This window comes from Falco biarmicus, chromosome 1 (genome assembly GCF_023638135.1).
Source record: "Falco biarmicus isolate bFalBia1 chromosome 1, bFalBia1.pri, whole genome shotgun sequence".
Classification (NCBI taxonomy): domain Eukaryota; kingdom Metazoa; phylum Chordata; class Aves; order Falconiformes; family Falconidae; genus Falco; species Falco biarmicus.
In genome coordinates, this window is record NC_079288.1 from 6693104 (window position 1) to 6711570 (window position 18467).

At 36.9% G+C, this 18467-nt stretch overlaps 1 protein-coding gene across 12 annotated transcripts in view; it reads left to right on the plus strand.

Moving 5' to 3' along the window:
• The window catches only part of MBTD1 (mbt domain containing 1), a 31830-nt gene that overhangs the window by 6916 nt on the left and 6447 nt on the right, over positions 1-18467 (plus strand). For 7 of the 12 annotated variants that reach the window (XR_008820273.1, XM_056329083.1, XM_056329140.1 and 4 more), the window contains 13 exons: positions 964-1165; positions 2302-2441; positions 3277-3391; positions 3484-3566; positions 9146-9263; positions 9873-10007; positions 10486-10574; positions 11905-12139; positions 13417-13472; positions 13743-13847; positions 14687-14834; positions 17374-17456; positions 17790-18024. Coding sequence is in view for 11 of the 12 variants with exons in the window: in XM_056329083.1 (XP_056185058.1) it covers positions 964-1165; positions 2302-2441; positions 3277-3391; positions 3484-3566; positions 9146-9263; positions 9873-10007; positions 10486-10574; positions 11905-12139; positions 13417-13472; positions 13743-13847; positions 14687-14834; positions 17374-17456; positions 17790-18024 (1744 nt within the window). In the remaining variant the exon portion in view is untranslated. Of the gene's footprint in view, positions 1-963; positions 1166-2301; positions 2442-3276; positions 3392-3483; positions 3567-9145; positions 9264-9872; positions 10008-10485; positions 10575-11904; positions 12140-13416; positions 13473-13742; positions 13848-14686; positions 14835-17373; positions 17457-17789; positions 18025-18467 lie in introns of those variants that run through there. The other 5 variants (XM_056329099.1, XM_056329115.1, XM_056329157.1 and 2 more) reach the window with 4 other exon arrangements.

Below are 18467 nucleotides of genomic sequence, written 5' to 3' on the forward strand. Positions count from 1 at the left end.
CAGTAGCCTTGTCTTACACAGGTAGAGCTGTGTAAGATACTAATAAAGTGAAAATTGTCACTGTATTAAAATACATGTATTGGGTGTACATCAGAAAAAAAGACATCAGTTAACCTATTGTTACTGATGACATAATTTTCAGTGTCTTTGCTGGACACTGCTTAACTGTTACACATTCTTCAAAAATGTATGGTTTTATTGGACCTCGGGTTTTTTTGGTTATAGGAAAACTCTTATTATGTAACAAGTTTTCATATATGACAGTGGCAAATTAGTCACCTTTCTTTCTATCTTTTAGCATTTATACAGACCCCATTGCCATAGTAACGGAGCTTTTCATAATTGTTAATGTATTAATCCTCAGAACGTCCCTGTGAGGTAGAGAGGTATTCCTGGTTCGCACGTGAGAGACTGAATCACAGGGAAGCTGAGTGATCCATCACCAGCCCCACGAGCCAGCGAGAGCGGAGATCCGCTCTCGTTTCTGTTCCTGGGGTGTAAGTGCCCTCTTGGTTGAACTGGCTTTTCTCTGCCCAGCTTTCTCAAATGAATGAATTTTAGTGAGATTGGCTGCAGCCACCTGGGATGTGCTCATTTGCATGTAAGAGCTGTGTGGCTGTCGTTACTCAGCACATCAGGTTTAATGAACTCTGAAGATACCAAGAAAAAGAAATGTATGGACTGCTACTGTGTATTCTCAGTGGATCGTGAGGTAGATTCTTCTTCCTGTATATTGCATCACCAAAAATTGGCTAGTTTTGATAATATCAATATGAATTTAATTGGCAATTTGTGGCCCACATGTCTGTGCTGATAGAGCAGTTGGCTAGTACCTCCACTTTTGAAGGCTGATACTGACCTTTGAAACTTTTTAAGCTTGAGTTTGAAATCTTTGCATTCAGAATGCTCTGCTGTTCTTTGGGTGTTTGTTGGTTTTGTTTGTTTTTTTAATTTTATTTTTAGACAGAACATACTTCACGAGCAGAAAGGAAAAGACGCGATTCATTCGGGATGTTTGACGGTTATGATAGTTGTAGTGAGGACACCAGCAGCAGCTCCAGTTCAGATGAGAGTGAAGAGGAAGTTGCTCCTTTGCCGTCCAGTCTCCCAATTATAAAGAACAATGGACAGGTCTATACTTACCCAGATGGCAAATCTGGCATGGGTAAGTATGAGGTGCAGGAGTGCAAAGAGTTTGATATTTATATTTTTTTTTTAGCCTGTGCCGTGAGGTGTTGGGCTCCAATCCCAAACATTGGTCGCAACTGAAAAGGGACCAAAACAGCTCAAATGTTGGAGTTGGTTTGTTTGGGGGTGTGTGCGTGTAATTGATTGTTTTTTTTGCTAAACTGAATTTTGAATCCTGCTGTCAGGAAAGAAATAACAGGGGAACATCCACCCTCCCATCAAATGTGTGTGTTGTATGTATGCACATGCATGTGTATGTTATGTATATTGGTTTTGTTCTTTAAGCTTTGAGGAAAATGTCAGTGTGTTCTCAATATGCTTGGGCATATATTCTCTCTTCCCTTTGTTATCTATACAATATATTAAAATACATTTCTCCCTATACTAGGAAAACTTCACTACTGCTACTGTATAAAGTCTGTTAGTGTATACCTGTTCACTACCCACTAGCTGTGAGCTAGAGTATAGTGGGAAAAAAATCAAAAAAAGGGAGGACTGCTTTCATCCTCAGAGGAAAAAATATTTTGGCTGAAATAATTAGCGATTAGTAGAGCTCGCTCTGGGTAGAATTTGGTATTCTTTTATTGGCATAAGTTTGTCACAAACTTACTCATCATGGCACAACTCGGTGGTGATGCTGTCAACCTCTGAAGCATATGATTTCAGCTAAAGAGAATATTGGTGGGCTGGAGTATTTAGGGTATACTAATTTACGATTCAAGAAAGAGATCTGGTTTTATTTCAGGTGGGAAGTATTAAATATTTAGAGGAAATCAAGATTGGCAGACCTAGATTCAAAGCAGATATTTCCTTGAGAACCTTGAAAACACAGAAATTGGCTTTAGCTGCGTCATTCACTTCTACCAGTAGTAAAATTAATAGGGAGCAGAACGGAGGCACCCTTTCACTGATGAACTTGAGGTTCTTGGGTGTTTCACTGACATTCATGGTGATGCGCTTTAGTTTTCTGTGCAGTTCCCTTCAGGGTCAAACCCCAAGGAACTGTTTGGTGGTGCCACCTACAGGACCTTCCTTATGTTGTCTTTGTTCGGAATTTTTGCTGAGGCCTTTGTTACATTCGCTAACGTTTGGCTTTTTCTCTCCTCTGATAAGCTACATGCGAGATGTGTGGAATGGTTGGTGTCCGTGACGCTTTTTACTCTAAAACAAAACGCTTCTGCAGTGTGTCATGCTCTAGAAGCTATTCGTCAAACTCCAAGAAGGCCAGCATTCTGGCCAGACTTCAGGTAGCGGTACAGACACCGTTTTCTTTATATACTTACTATAGCCTGTGTTTGTAAAACTTGTTGATTTGTAAAACTTGCTGAATGTTGTAAGATAAGTTTCTTAACACATTAAAATTTTCACATAAGTGATTTTGTAAGCCAAAACTCAGAACTGTATCAGTAATGAACAAATTACTTTGCTCAGCAGAGCAAATTACAGAGAATACTGACTCCTTAATTCATTTCTGCTGCAGTGGCTCTTCTGCAAGAAAAAGATCAGGGAAAAATCTTTAATCCACAGATGTAGTGACTTGCAATTCCATGCATCTCATACCCAAGATACTTTCTGGCTTTAGAGAGCATAAAGGTTTATTTGGCATTGCTGTGTTTGGGTTTTGAGGGTTTTCTTAACTGTCTAGGTTTGCAAAATGGGTTTTGGTCTGTTAAAATGTTACTTGAATAATCATGAAAGTAGATTTGTGACATTCAAGAAAAAAGAAAGAAATGTCAAGAAATATTGTTATATCCTATTGCAACAATTCATTGCAACAAATGCCAAGAAATTGTATTGGTGTAAATTAGACTAAAAGTTGTTCCTTTTGACCTGCTTTTAAAAGATACCTTTTTTTCAGGTAAACAACGAATGTATAATGCTCTTCAAGTTGGAATACTAGTACAAAAGTCATCTTTTGGACATTCTTTGCTACTGGTTTTTGTATTTTACATGTAGTTTTGTGATGCTTACTTAACTTCCATTCTGTGTTGTTCTAATTTTAGTTAAATCTACTAGAGATATGCTACAGAGCTATATAAAAATAGGAGTTTGGAAAGACTTTATTTATTTAGCTTTTTTTTGTTTTAGGGTAAACCTCCAACAAAGAAGGCTAAAGTTCTACAAAAACAACCTTTAGTGGCTAAATTAGCAGCATATGCTCAGTACCAAGCAACTTTACAAAACCAGGCAAAGACTAAAGCAGGTAATGACATACAAAGAGTTGAAAAATTTTCAGTAATACAGGATTTGGTGCTCATCATCAGCTTCCTAAATAAAATAACTTTCTCTTGTCAGCTGTCCCTGTGGAAGGTTTCAGCTGGGGTAACTACATCAATAGCAATAGCTTCACAGCAGCTCCCGTTACCTGTTTTAAACACGTAAGTATTTTTCAATACATGTTATCTTTTTGTGTGTGGATATGAGAGTGTCTGTGTTGATTCCTGAATTAGTTTTTGCGAAACAGTCATATCCAAGGATATTTTAAGGCCTTGGACTATGAAACTTACATTGTAAACTGTGTCAGTATGACTGCTTTTTAGATAAGGGTGTTTATGTTTTATTTGAACACTGTCAATTACTCTCATCATACAGGCTGTCATATACAAAGTAGTAAAAGGAGGATTCTTAAACACTTCAAGTTGCTTTTCTGACATTCAAGGCACAAAAACCACTGAATGCGCTACAGAGTAACAAACTAACCAAGGCTGCTGTGTTAAAAAAGGTAGAAAAGGCTTTTGTTTAGGTTGAGTCAGGCCTGCTCCCTTATGCTGAACTGATATTTTGGTTACTTTTTGGATTTGGGATTTTTTTTTACTTAAGATTCTCCTTGTCAGTCATGCTGATGGGTAGTGTAGAAACAGAGGGAGAATTAAGGTTTTTTTATGTATCTGAAATTGAAAAGGTTGGTTTTCTTTGTATTAGTTAGAAAAATTCCAAATAAAAAGCTGTCAGTCACTACAGAATGTAATTAGGGATTGAGGAAAATATTTAGCAGCATCTGTCTTTAATGTGGTTGTTAAATTCCAATTATTAGGTCTTGTTTAAAATATTGTCAGTACTTTCTGTCTCTTAAGTAAAAGCTTTCTGACAAAAAGTGTTTTCTTAGCATGCTTTGATTTTTATCTGGGAAGTTGGAAGTGTTCAGTCTTCTTACAAAAGTTTTATTTTGCTCAAATTTATCTTACAAAAATTGTAATCAAAACAAACATTTTGTTTCATGGAAGTTGTCCGTAAGGGAGAAGAGAGACATATTTTCTGTCCAGTTCTGGAATTCATGCTGAGCCTTGTCAACTCATAAATCAGTGGGAGTGGAGGGCTCTTGGCAGTTGGCACTTTCTGAATAGCGCCCTTTATGCTTAGAGGCCTCAACTGTTGCCCAGAATAGAGCTGTGTATTAGTATAGCTTCGTGAATTTGCATCTAATTCCACGTGCTTAAGCAAGCAAGTTTGTACTTTGCTTTCCCAGTTACGTATGTGATGTAATAAGTAATTCTTAGGTACATACCAAAAGGTATTGTTTGATAATGCAAGCTATGCTATTAGAACAAATGCTTCAATGACATCTGGCATCCTCAATTAGGGTACAGCTACAATAGTTAGCTCACTTGCGAATTATGCTATAACATTTCCTATTAAAAGGAGTTATATCTTCCTTGTTTACTGCTTCATTTGTGAAGTTGAATGGTACACCAGTAATGTGAACAGATACAATAGTAACGTTCACGTTTTACCTTGATTATTTTCACAAGCTACATGGCAGACAGTGCTGCTATGCCTGAATGTTGTTTCATTTCTGTCCCTGTTTTCCTTTTCATACAAGTTAAATGCAGCTCGTGCAGCCTCCTTTGGAGATTTCTACTTCTCTGGTGGACATTAGTTAGTGTTACCAGGGTGTGATTTGCATTTAGTTTTACTGCAGTTATTTTTTTGAAAAGATACGTTATTTAAATCAGAATCTGAAAACACATTAGTACTCTCTTGCTAGATCCTTTTCTCTCTCTGTCCCTCCCTCTGTTGATAATTACAAGAAATAATACTCTTTTTGTGTGTCTGGAAAGATTATTGCTAAGTTTTCTGTGTGTTACATTGCTTTGATTCATGAAAATTTGTGTCAGTTGATGTTTGTTTACCATCTGTTTTTTTGATTCCATGCACGTTGTGTGTGTCCGCAAGATGAATGTATAAAGCTTGTTCTATCGAAAACAAAAGCTTTGCATTGACAGTAAAGTCATGACATATCTGCCTTTAAATTTCTATTACATAAAGTGCGTATCTGATTATACTGGGTGTATCTGTATGGGTAATTGATAGGGAGCATTTGGATCAATATTAAAGAAAACTTAAGAGAATTATGGGATGTGGGATTTGGCTTACTTATTACTTATTTAATAACCTGGCATACTTCTGTATTTCAGGTCTGATATATTTTTCCCAGACCAATTTTTTTTTTGCCTAGGGAGTTACTTCCTCTTCAGTTTACAACAGTTACAGTTTAGAATTAAAACATTTAAACCTTACTATTCTGTCTCCTTCTCTGTATGAGAAGAATTAATTTCAAAGTCTTTTTGTGCGCTTAATTGTTAACTTCAATTCCAGACTTCAGTGTTGAGTAACGCTACTGAAATTCACTAGCAATAGTAGAACTACGCCTGCTTTATCATTAAGTAAACTGAAATAGAGAAGCTGCTTTGGTTCGTGTCATGTAGGAAGGCTGTGACATGTAGTTTGTGCACCTTGCAGCTTTTCTTTTTTTTTTTTTTTTAATTGCGTTGATCAGATGCGCTGCAGTAGCTGATGCAAGGAGGAAAATGTAATTCAATGTTTTTAGTATTTTCTTATAGCTTAGTCTCATACAATGTACTCATTGCTAACCTGCACTCCGATTTCATTTTTTTCTAAATGGCTTTTACTTTTTCCTGTATTTGCTTTTATCAGCTCAAACCGTTCATAGAAATGAAAGCAAATACAGTGTTTTGAGTCATTTTGCAGTACAACTTAATGCAGTTAGTAGTAATTATTCTTTTCCACTCTGTTGCTAGTGAGATGCACGTTTCCCAAAGTTAAGAATTTTTCAATCTTTCTTCCAGTTGAATTTTATCCTGAGCAAAAATATTTTCATTCTCTTGGTTTATTTTGTTATTTAAATCAATCAATTGTGTATTCTAAGGAAACATCTCCAGGATTTCACACTAGATGGCAGTGCTTTGCTTTGAACTTTTTGTTTTAAAGGATATCGCGCATTGTCTTCTGGCATTACCTTTAGTTGGGCTACCCTTCGCATGCGAGGTTGCAACTTAGTATCCTTATGCTTCAGGAATTGGTAGCATCACTTTGCCATTTTCAAGTCTGAAATCATGGCAATGTGGGTGCCATCCAAAACTTGGAAAAAGCATCCAAAATTCGGAAGCCAATTATTTAACCCAGAGGATCTTTGTCAGCTAGGCATGTGGGGATGCTTAGGGCGCTCCTCTCAAACAGGACCTTCCTGATTGCAACTTACCTTGCAGAGAAGGCAGCTGCTGCTCACAGATAGACCCTCCCAGGTCATCTCCCGGAGCAGGAAGCGATGAACCACATCTTCCTTGTTTGGGAGTGACGTGAAGTGGATCTCTTCGTCATGAGTCTGAAAGGTAAATTTGTTCTTACCTGTAAATTATGGTTCTGCTAGTTCGCACTATGCCAATCCAGACTTCAGAGTTACCCTTCCAGCCAGCAGACGAGTAAGGCTTTACACTTGATAGAGTGCTTTTTGAGTTTTTCAAAGCACTGTGCAAACATTGATTAATCAGATGAAGACAGAGAAGACAGGAAGATGGCTGTTACAGCCCTGGTTTATCCAGTCTTCCTCCCTTAAGAATATTCATGATGAGTGAAAAATGAAGAGATGGCGCAGTATACCAGGTATACTGTACACCATTACTTCAGGGCAGTCATGTTATCTGGCATTTCAGTAGTGATGCTACACAGGATGGCTTCCTTCTTCGAAAGGATGAGCCATATGGATTGGTGTAGGAGAACTAGCAGAACCAATATTTTCACAGACAAGGACAAATTTAACTTTCTGCTATTTCCCTCTATACCAATCCACTTTCTAGAGGTAAAAATTTGTGACGTTTCCTTGACTGGTTGATGTGAGGGGAAGTGTTTCAATATGCTTTTCTCTCAGAATCAACTGAGTAGATGAGCAGACAGTAAAATATTTCAATTAAGTGCAGCTGGATTATGAAATTATCCAGTGCTGCTGGTTTTGATTGTTTGGCCTCATCTGTATGTCTCTATACAAGGCAACAAGATTTACTAAAATATGCAGTTTGGAAAGTTTCCCCAATTCAAATCTAAAATTTACACATGTCAATTCAGAAATGATAACGCATACGTAATAGGACTTGATTAAGAAGCTGTATCTGCGTATTTTGCATGTGAAAATAAACGATAGTCTTTCCAGTTGTTTTTTTCTCTTGTCTGCCAGATGGCAGAGAAGAGCTCTGCAGTCCAGACTGGTGTAGATGGGACATAGCAGAACATGAAGAGACCAGGCTTCAAGAATAAGAATCTTGCATACTTGTTGTAATAACTTATTTTTCCTTTAATAGTTAAAACTAGTTTTAAGTTTTGCATGCCTAGCCTCAACTATTTGTGCTAGTGAAGGGTATCCCTTTTTAAGATGAGTCTGGTTATTAGTGTTGCTAGTTGGCTATTGCTGATTGCCAGCAAAATTCCAGTATTGTGATTTCCAATCGTTTCAGATTCATCCAAATTTCTTCGCTTCTGGCTCTCAGCCAAAATCCTGTCAAGTTGGAGGCTATTCCCACAGAGTGGTTAAGTTCTCTGTATTTTCAAAGAGCTTTGTAAATGAGACAGCGTAGAATACTGTCTGCCGCTACGGTACAGAACCAGAGGATCACTTCCGTTGTCCCTGTGATATCTGGATATTCTCTGAACTGAGAAGAATTTATTTTTTTCTTCTCTAACACCTTATAATCGGTATGAATGTTGTTCTTAAATACCCAAGATCAGAATCTTTCCCTTCTTGGTGGTCCCCAGTTTAATGTAGACTGAGTCCTTTTCTGTTTTGTCATCAGTATAATGTCAGTTGAGTAACTTCTAAGGTTTTAGGTTCTTCAGCACTGTGCATTTCTGGTACTTTTACAGTACCATCTTTGACTACCTTTTCGTGATGCTCTGTTCAACAGAACGTTCTTGTTGAGATTCCAAACTAAATGTGATGTTTATCTCCAGTTCCCACAAATCCTTAGTACTTCATCGAGCTTGTATTTCTTTTTGTTAGTAAATTGTTAGTCTGAGCCTTCAGGACAGTGTGAGGAATCTAGCTGGGCGTTTCCTTCTGGCATTCATGAAAAAGCTGCTGCTCAGCCTTCTGTTCTTTTTGCTTGATGGAATCACTTGCAGGTGATAGGAGAGCCTGTTCCTCTGAGAGGATGTGAACCAGTGGGTGACGAATCCCACCATAACCAATCACCAGAATAGATTCAACAAGTAACTTTTAGGCATTTTTTCAGGAAATTTCCTGATTCATAGAATTTAAAGAATTTGACGCCTGTGGTACAGGTATGAATTTAAAGTACCATAATTTTCTTGTGAGTAGAACTGCAGAGGACTTGAACCAATCTCACTAAAATGAGTAGCTTGCACGTAATTGGAAGACAGTAGAATAAAGCTGACCTGTGAGTATATGTAATTGGTGCTTTACAGATTTTTTAAACTTGGAATCCTATAGTTTTTGCAAGAAATACACAGTAATAATTGTATACAATTACAATACTACATGTAAGCTTCAAATCAAAACCAAACCAGGTTTTCATAGTGTTTGCTAAACATATGCTTATGTCTTATCATGTATATTGATTGTTTGTCTTAAGTTGCTTGTAGGACACTAATAATTATTCTAATGTGGAGAACTGGTGACTTTTTTTCTCCCCACTACCTTAAATGATAGGCACCTATGGGGACATGCTGGGGCGATATCTCAGAAGGAGTGCGAGTGGAGGTTCCAAACACTGACTGCAGCCTACCTACCAAAGTCTTCTGGATAGCTGGAATTGTAAAATTAGCAGGTAAATATATTTTAGTTGAAATTATTAAAATAAAATAACTGTGTGAAGGGAGCTAATAATTTAGTCAATGGTCACAAGTTGTCACACCTGTGTCAAAAGGTTATACATTTTAGTGCTGTCACTATTATTCTGTTTTGCAGGGGCTTCAGTGATACTTGAGAATGCTTTTTTTTTTATATTTATTGGCTCCAATTACAGTAAGAGCAGTGTAGAATGAGGAGATAGGAAATTGTGTAACAGCTAGCAAGTAGGCCTTGTTATGTGAATCACTTGGTTAAGTTAAAAATTCAAGGTCACCTAGCTAAGATACAAAAAAGCAGATACTGGATGATTAATTCTGTTCTACATATAACTTCTAAAGGTTTATAGCTCAAGAGTTTTAATTTTAATTAAAAGTTCAGTTATGTGATAGCACATGCACATTTATCAAAGTAATCCATTCTGTGCATTAATAACATGTAGAAATGTGCCTTAACAATAACATTGTATAAAAAGTTACAGTCTAGAAAATCCAATGTAATACACGTTATGATTGGTAAGGAAATACTAATACATATTTTATAATCTTGTTTAACTTATGTCTTTTTAATTGGGATTGCTTTCTTTCAGGCTACAATGCTCTGCTAAGATACGAAGGCTTTGAAAATGATTCAAGTCTTGACTTCTGGTGCAACGTTTGTGGGTCTGACATCCACCCAGTTGGTTGGTGTGCAACCAGTGGGAAGCCCCTAGTCCCTCCTCGAAGTATGTAAATAGTAGCGTTACTGATTGGTGAAAAAGTCTGTCTTTATTAAACTAAGTTTGCTCATGGTCCAGATATCAAAGTATTTTTTTACCATAGCAACTCTTTCAACAGTTATGAATAAATCATTTTAACTCTTGGAAAAATAAGGACTTGACTGATGCTGAAAGTGTTTCTTGGAGTAGCCCATCTGATGTGACTTAAAGTTTTTAAGATCAAGGTGGAAGCGGTTAGCTAATCAGTGATGTGAACATGCACTGATTTTATTTATATTTTGTTATTAAATTCTTTGCCCTGACATACCCATAAACTTAATCTTGGGTAGCATTCATTCTCTAAAGAGGTTTTTGTCATGATTGTCATCCAGGCTTTTTAACAGTCATCTGGGATTTCTTCTTTACATATTCCAGACTCTAATATTGTCTCTAACGGACACAATTAAAAATCAGTGGCTTATTTTTTCCCCTTCATTTGCAACAGCCATCCAACACAAATACACAAACTGGAAAGCTTTTCTAGTGAAACGACTTACTGGTGCCAAAACACTTCCTCCTGACTTTTCTCAGAAGGTAAGGCTGATGCAATATCAATGATGTACTATAAACGAAATTGCAGCACAATGTGAAGAACTGAGCTATTTTACAATGGCACATTCGCTCCTTTTATGGTGAAGATGATACAGTAGCTTCTTCCCTTAAATACAGTTTTCCTTGAAATCTCTTATCTCCATTTATGTCCACATTTGTATGTATTTGGAAAACTGTTTCTTCTAGCAGACAGAAATTTTCTTGAAAAATAGTCTGTTTTAATTTTCAAGTACCCAAATTAAAAAAAAAGTGCTAATAAGCTACCCTGTGATAGGTAAGAAAAATGAAAACTGATTTTTTCTAACTCAGCAATTATTTTTATCATGCACTATTTCAAGAAACTGAATAAAATGTGTGGTTATAGCACATACTTAGATACAACAAAGTGCGTACTTTAACTGTTAGTATTTTTCGTCTGCTCTGGACTAGATTTTTTTGCTGTCTTTAAGTCATGTCTGTAAGTGTGGCAGCTGCCTGTATAGTGTGCTGTAAGTTTACTTACTAATACTGTGAGAGATGGTACATAGATTTTAATAGGAATATGAGACTTATTTGTTGTCTTACACTACATCTAATATCATTTAAAAAAAAGAAAACCCAAACCAAAAAACCCTTCTGCAGTTGTTAATTTCTATTTAAAAATTGGCTCAGTTAGAAGCCACATTAAACCGTCAAGATCTCAACACTTTGGTGAGTTCATAATGAAAATGGCAAGTCACAGATACTGATTTTTAAACAGAACATATTGTCACAAGGCAGATTAATATCTATTTCCATTCTCTTCCTTTTTGGTATATTATGAAGAAATATGTTTGTGAGTGGCCAGCTTTATGTTGAAGGTTTGTTTTCCATGCCTTGTTTTTTGTAATAAAGTATTTTAATCCTATTTTTTAAGTGCTATATTTTGAGTGTGGATGACAAAGAAAAAACCAAAACATCTTGGTGGTGTGGGGGGAGGGGGGGTAAAATTGTTTCTCAAGGTCATTTTATCTGTTGTTAATTGATCAAACTTTGATTAAGTCAATGGAAAATTCCTGCAACCTATGTGAGAATTGTGTTAGGGGCTGTACTTGATATGATTAAAGAATTGTAGGATCTATTATAGTTAGTTTTCTGAAAAATTTCATTTTTCCCCCATGTACAATCACATATATAAAAAAAAAAAATCAATTGTCATTTTTGCAGGTTGATTAACAAGTGCTTGAATTAACTTAAAAGCACATTGATACTGCGCTTTAATAGCAGAACACAGATGACTAAGGAAAACCAGAGTATATTCTTACGGAATGGGTTTTTTTCCTGTTACTTTAAGGTGTCTGAGAGTATGCAGTATCCATTCAAAACTTCCATGAGAGTAGAAGTTGTTGACAAAACGCACCTTTGTCGAACAAGGGTAGCGGTTGTAGAAAGTGTCATTGGGGGACGGTTAAGACTGGTGTATGAAGAAAGCGAAGACAAAACTGATGACTTCTGGTGCCATATGTACAGTCCACTCATTCATCATATTGGTTGGTCTCGAAGTATAGGACACAGATTCAAAAGATCTGGTAAGCTGCTTGTGTTTCAGAGCTGTCTTTGGGAGCAGTGTTGGCTCGGAGAAGCCTGCCTTCAGCAGTACTGTCACTTTATAGCATTAATAAAACTCTAGCTTGAATAACGAACTAGAAAAACCAACATCGTGCCACCTAGGGGGTTTACCTGTTATGTTGTGTTCAGGACTTTCAGTTAAATATATAATTGGTGTATTTTGCAGCACTGGAAAAGCCAAAATAAGCTTTACATTAAATAAGCTTTACATTGATCTGCAGTTCGTAGATATGTAGAAAGGTTCCATGATAAGCAGTGGTTAACAAACTGTCCAAGCAGGAAAACCTCACGCTGCAACGTTCGAGCGTGGTAAGGCTGTTCATGCCGATACCTGGAATTATGCAGTCCTGCTCCACAAGCTCCTAGTTTCTTCATGTTTGCCTCTTTTGTACAACACAACATGGACAAGTATCCTATTAGATACTGAATTCTTCTTTAACTTGCAAATTTAAGGACTATAGTATGTTGATATTGCAAGATTGACATGTTTTAGGGGGCATTAGGAGGTCGGCAGGGAAGATGAAGTGATGCAGTTAAGGCCCTTGTTACCTAAAATACAAAAACCCTTGATTTGAATTTGAATATTTAAGGTTTCTAAACAAAAAAGAGCCTGTTTTTCAGTATTTCTCTGCTCCATTGAGGATGTGTCCCTTGGCCAAAACAAATTCCTGTAAAACCTTCTGCAAGGTATCCCTTCAGGAAAACCTTCAGTTTTTCTATTGCTTTAACTTTCACTGAAACCTTTATAAATGAGAGTAGTTAGAGAAATCAAGAACAGCGGCTATTTCCCAGAAATAATGTCTCTTAACAGAGTTCTAGGGGTTCCCCTTGGAAAGTAGTATTCAACAGCTGGCTAAAACCAGGTATAGATACGTATATAAATATATATATGGTTTAAAACTTATTATTTATAATGATAGAAAACAATAACATAGTGCAAAGTAGTTTACTACTTAATTTTTTGCAAAAGCTTCTACGTATATTTGTATGAATTTTGTGACGTAATCAACTGGTCTCTTAAATATTGAACATCGGGGGTTTTCCATAAATGCCCTTGTGTTTATAGAGGTATTTCAGGTAGAAGTCAATAAGGAAAATAAATGGATTATGTCCTCCACGTGTTTGTGGTTGCGATGAATTGCATTGCGTTAGCTAACGTATTCAGAAAAAAACGTGCTATTAACTGTCTGCTCTGTTAACAAAACTTCTGAACAATGCGTGCTGTTATTTCTTGTAGATATTACAAAGAAACAGGACGGGCATTTTGATGCACCACCACACTTATTTATGAAGGTGAGTTTGGTAGCCGGAACACTGTTTTTTCAGCATTGATTGAGGACTTTTAGTTCGTGGTGTGTGTAAAACAGACCTGAAACTCTACTGGAAATACGCCCAGCACAAGCATTACTACTTTTATTTAGGTGCTTACCTAATTTGGCCTCCTTGATATAAGCAGAGGTGACAGAATGGGTATTTCCGTCTGTTGCCTTGGCAGTGTGGGGTTATATTTTGTTCCAGGTCTGTAAGATTCTTAGTGTCTGGTGCTGTTATGTGATTCTTTAGGTAAAAGAGGTTGATGCAGCTGGAGAATGGTTTAAAGAAGGCATGAAATTGGAAGCTATAGACCCCTTAAACCTTTCGGCAATATGTGTGGCAACTATTAGAAAGGTAAGAAAACAAATGTGTATTTGGGGAAGGTAGATAGGAATCCTTTTTTCACTCGCCTTTGTTCAGGCTTGAAACAAAAAGCTCAAAAGCAGAATAAATGCATTTCATTCACATGGTGAATGTATGTAGGATACGTCCATTAATTGTTTATATACCACTGCTATGAAAAACAGTGTACTTGTGTAAATTTTTTTGTCTTTACTTGAATCACTGGAAATTCAGCCTTACCTTTAATTAGAATGTTTGTGAGATTAATTTGCAGGACAGTCTTCTGCTATTTACGCCAAGTGTTTTGCAACTGTTCAGAAAGAAACCTCATCTTGCTGACTTGCAGAAGTCTATGAAAACATTTTAAGGCTGTACTTCTTTCCTAGCTTGATCAAAAGGGAGCCCATTCATGTGAAATCTGTTCTAAAAGGGAAGAAGGTGTAACTAATAGCTTAGAATTGTATAACCTTTCCAATGAGGAGTGTGGCTGTGATTTTGAGTCTTTTTTTCTTATTAATGGTGTGCAGAATAGCCTTGCAAGCTAAAGAATAGGCTGAATTATAAAGCTTTAGAAGTAGAACTGATGTTCACGAGAAAAAACAACTAGAGGTCAGCAAAAGGAAATGTTTATCTCATAACTTCGCAGTTTACAAAGGTACATTCGACAATAGTACACACAATCTTGGAGACAGGTATGATTTGAGGGTTCTGTTACAATTGAATGTCCTTCTAAGTGTGATTCCATTATTACCGAGTTACTTTTCACTCTTTTGAAACATGGCATGCTTTCTTTCTAGCCTTATCACACAGTTAAAGGTATTTAATGTAAAATTTTGTTTTTCTTTATAAAGGTGTTAGCAGATGGCTATCTTATGATTGGGATTGATGGCTCAGAAGCAGCAGATGGGTCTGATTGGTTTTGTTACCATGCCACTTCCCCTTCTATTTTCCCTGTTGGTTTCTGTGAAATTAACATGATTGAACTAACTCCACCCAGAGGTACATATAGCATTCTGACCACATTTTATTTTGAATATTTTTCAGTGATATTGTATGTGCCATATGCTTTGTTTTCTTAGTCTACAAAATTCATGTCACTTTTTAGGACTTTCTCAAGTCTGAAACAAGTACAACAGCGTGACTTCAAAGTAATCTAAAATGGAGATAACGAACGTTTCGTTTAGAAAAAGGCAAATTGAACATCTGATTGATTCTCTGGCTAAAATAATTGGCTTTTGCTGTCGGAAATGGAGGAGAGCCACTGGCTGAGTAGTATATCCATGAAGCAAATGGGAAGTATGCTAGTCCCTGGAAGGACTGTTCAGAGTATGTCGTTGCTTGGGAAGTCCCACCCGCCAAAGGGATTAACGAACGTTTTAAAAATCTCAGACTTAGGCTAATCCACAGCAATATCAGTTAATTTTTTTGAAGAATATGCACAAGTGAGCTTCGAGGAAGTAGCCGTTAGAGCTGTATGCTGCGTAATCCCTTCTGTGAGAAAAAGCTGTCTGTCCACCAGCACATACACTACAGAAGACTGTATTGCCTTTGTTTTTCCATTTTATTGTCTTGGTCTAGCGATTTATGAAGAAGATTGTAACTAGCTGTGTAACAGCAAATAACGGCTTCCTATGGATTTCTTTCATTCTTCTCATTTTTGCAGGCTTCTACTTGTATTTATTGAATTATTTTTCTAGGTTATAACTACAAAGGCAGTGTAATGCTACATGAAGAAAATAATTTTGTATCACTTTCATTATTGCACACCGATGAATCCATCATCTTTCAGTACGTGGAAAGTGCAGTTGGACAGATAAACTACTATTTTTCAGTCAGCTCATATAGTGGATTTATTGCCTAGCAATTCATGGGTATAATCACCCCTCAGAAATACATGGTGCAACAGTCTCTTACAATAGGAAATGTTTTTTTGCGGGAGGAAAAAGCATGCATATCAATATGTATCAATCAATTTAGAAATAAATACATTAAATTAATGAAGGCAGAAAACCTCCCTTCTATGATTAAACTTTTTCTCTCTATTCTTCAAACACTACCTACATGATAGTATGTGAATTTTGTTGTTAGCACGTTTATGATGCCTCTGTGTTTCTTGTATCGTGGCAACCTTATTCTTTATCTTCGTGTGTATTTTCCCTTTTATTGCAGTTTTCCGTAAGTCTGGTATCATCCACTGAAAGGTGATTTAGATTACTGCATGTGTGATTTATAAAATAATTTGAAAGAGGAAATAACAGGGGTAAAATACAGAACATAATGCGCATTAGCGTATTTAATAGAACCAAAATGATTTAAAGCTTCTTAGCTCTTACAAGAGAGGTATTTAGTCTCTCCAAATTTTGGGCTTGAAAATGGAGTGTTGGTTAATTCTGACTACTCTAACAAGGACCATGTGCACTTGCCTCTAGTGCATGTGGTGAGAAGCTAATTACAAATATACAAATATATTGGTCTAGCCACAGGAACTGATACGTTATTACCCTTATTAATTGTTAGCTGTTACATCTGTTCCTGCAGGTACTGCATGCCTAATGTGAACAAACTACACTTAGCGATGTGGGTAACTTAAATTTGCTGTGAAGTCGCTGGCCTTCATAAGCTCATTCCTTCCAAACCTCTTCACCTCCTGCTGAAATCAGTAGAAGGTGAAGACGCTTAGACACTTCCAAGCGTGGGATTGCATTTGGGCTGTGAATGTTAGCTGTCCCGAGGAGTCCGGCCGTGCAGCGCCGAGCTGTGACTCAGTGGGAGCTCTCTGCCCCCACTTAGATGAAATCCAGCTGTTCCCCATAGCTCACCATCCTGCTATACTGCAGTCATTTCAGAATGCCCAACACTGCATGCTACTACAAAGAAATCTTTCAAGCTGTTGTTGCTCCAGCTAGAATTTGAGAATTCTTGGTTTAAGCAGCTGTAGAAGTTGCCCTAAGTAAAAACTAATCCTGTGGGGTTATACGTATTCAGTGGATGAACAAAAGCTAAATATATTTGAGAGTTTATTTTCTTCCCTTTATAATAACTTTTAAAACAACATTTAAAAATCCTGTAATTGTCCATATTATTGCTATTTTTAGCCTTGTTTAAGTTTTAAAATATTCACGCTTGCTCTTAGCACTCTGTTCCTAAAAGTCTGTTGATAGCGCAGCTCTTTCCCCACAGGAAAGACGCGGAATGTGCTTAATTACATGATCTGTTCTGGGTCATTTGTGTTGGGGCCCTGTAGAGGTCAAGGATCTGCGTGGACAGAAAGCTTCAAGTATGAAGGATTAATCTTACCATTGAATGACACTTTGTATATTATCCAGAGGTTCATTCATCTTGTTTGTTGCACGTGGGCAATGTCCAGGTGACTGTTCTGTCCCTTAGATCAAAGCTTAGAGAGTGGAAGTTTCTGATGTTAATGTTTTGCTTTTGTTGTGTTTTTGGCCTTAACACAGTGCCAATATACTATTGTTGTTGTTGTTCTTACGCATAACGTTTGCAGTTGATGTCTGAAAATGTTGTTTAAAATCCACAGGTTATACAAAACTCCCTTTTAAATGGTTTGACTACCTCAGGGAAACTGACTCAATAGCAGCACCTGTAAAGCTCTTCAACAAGGTAATAAACATTTTATATGTATATTTAAATTGTATTTAGTAATATCTTTAAATTTCAGTCTGCATAGTCCATGAATTGACCCATTTTATTAAATCCAATTTTGAAAAATTAGAGCCACAGACACTTCTAGAAGTAAGAACCATTTGAGGATATTAAGCTTGAATGTTTTTAAATGTTAAATAAGTACAGGGGTATGTGAAATAATATATTAAATTATTCTTGGTATTTTCCTACATGAAGTTGACTGAAATATTATTACAACACTGTGCTTAAATCATGTTAATTAATGTGTGTGTTCACTGGTGTTTTCCCTGTCTGTGTTTGCTTTTCCAGGAAGTTCCAAACCATGGGTTTCATGTTGGAATGAAACTGGAGGCTGTTGATCTGATGGAACCTCGGCTGGTATGTGTGGCCACAGTAACTCGCATTATCCATCGTCTTTTGAGGATACACTTTGATGGGTGGGAAGATGAATATGATCAGTGGGTGGATTGCGAGTCCCCAGACCTCTATCCGGTGGGATGGTGTCAGCTAACTGGATATCAACTACAGCCTCCAGCGCCACAATGTAAGTTCCTTTCTGTAAATAATGCAGCAGTTACTTACTGGTCCCTGTTCATGGGTGATGATCTTTCTGACTTTATCCTTTTCAAGGATGAAGGTCAGCAGGCAGAACAAGGATAGAACAAATTTTTGCTGATGCTTAGAAGTACGCAGTTCTAATCAATTCCACCTTGACTTCTAAAGTACTTCTGCGTGTTTCTGTGGCTACTTACTGTTCTTTAAAGCCAGAAGATGCTAATTTGATGCAGGGCAAAAAAAAGCCTGTTACTTGTCAGTTCTGGATAATATCACTGAGAATTTGTATTGCTTTAAGATTGCAAATATATATGCTTTACATACTGAATTTGATGGAACTCAATGTGTGCGTAGCTATTCATGTGCGGAAGTATATATGTAAGAAGGCTGTATTTTTAGTGCATCAAGACTTGTCCTGTTAGGTCAAATTAT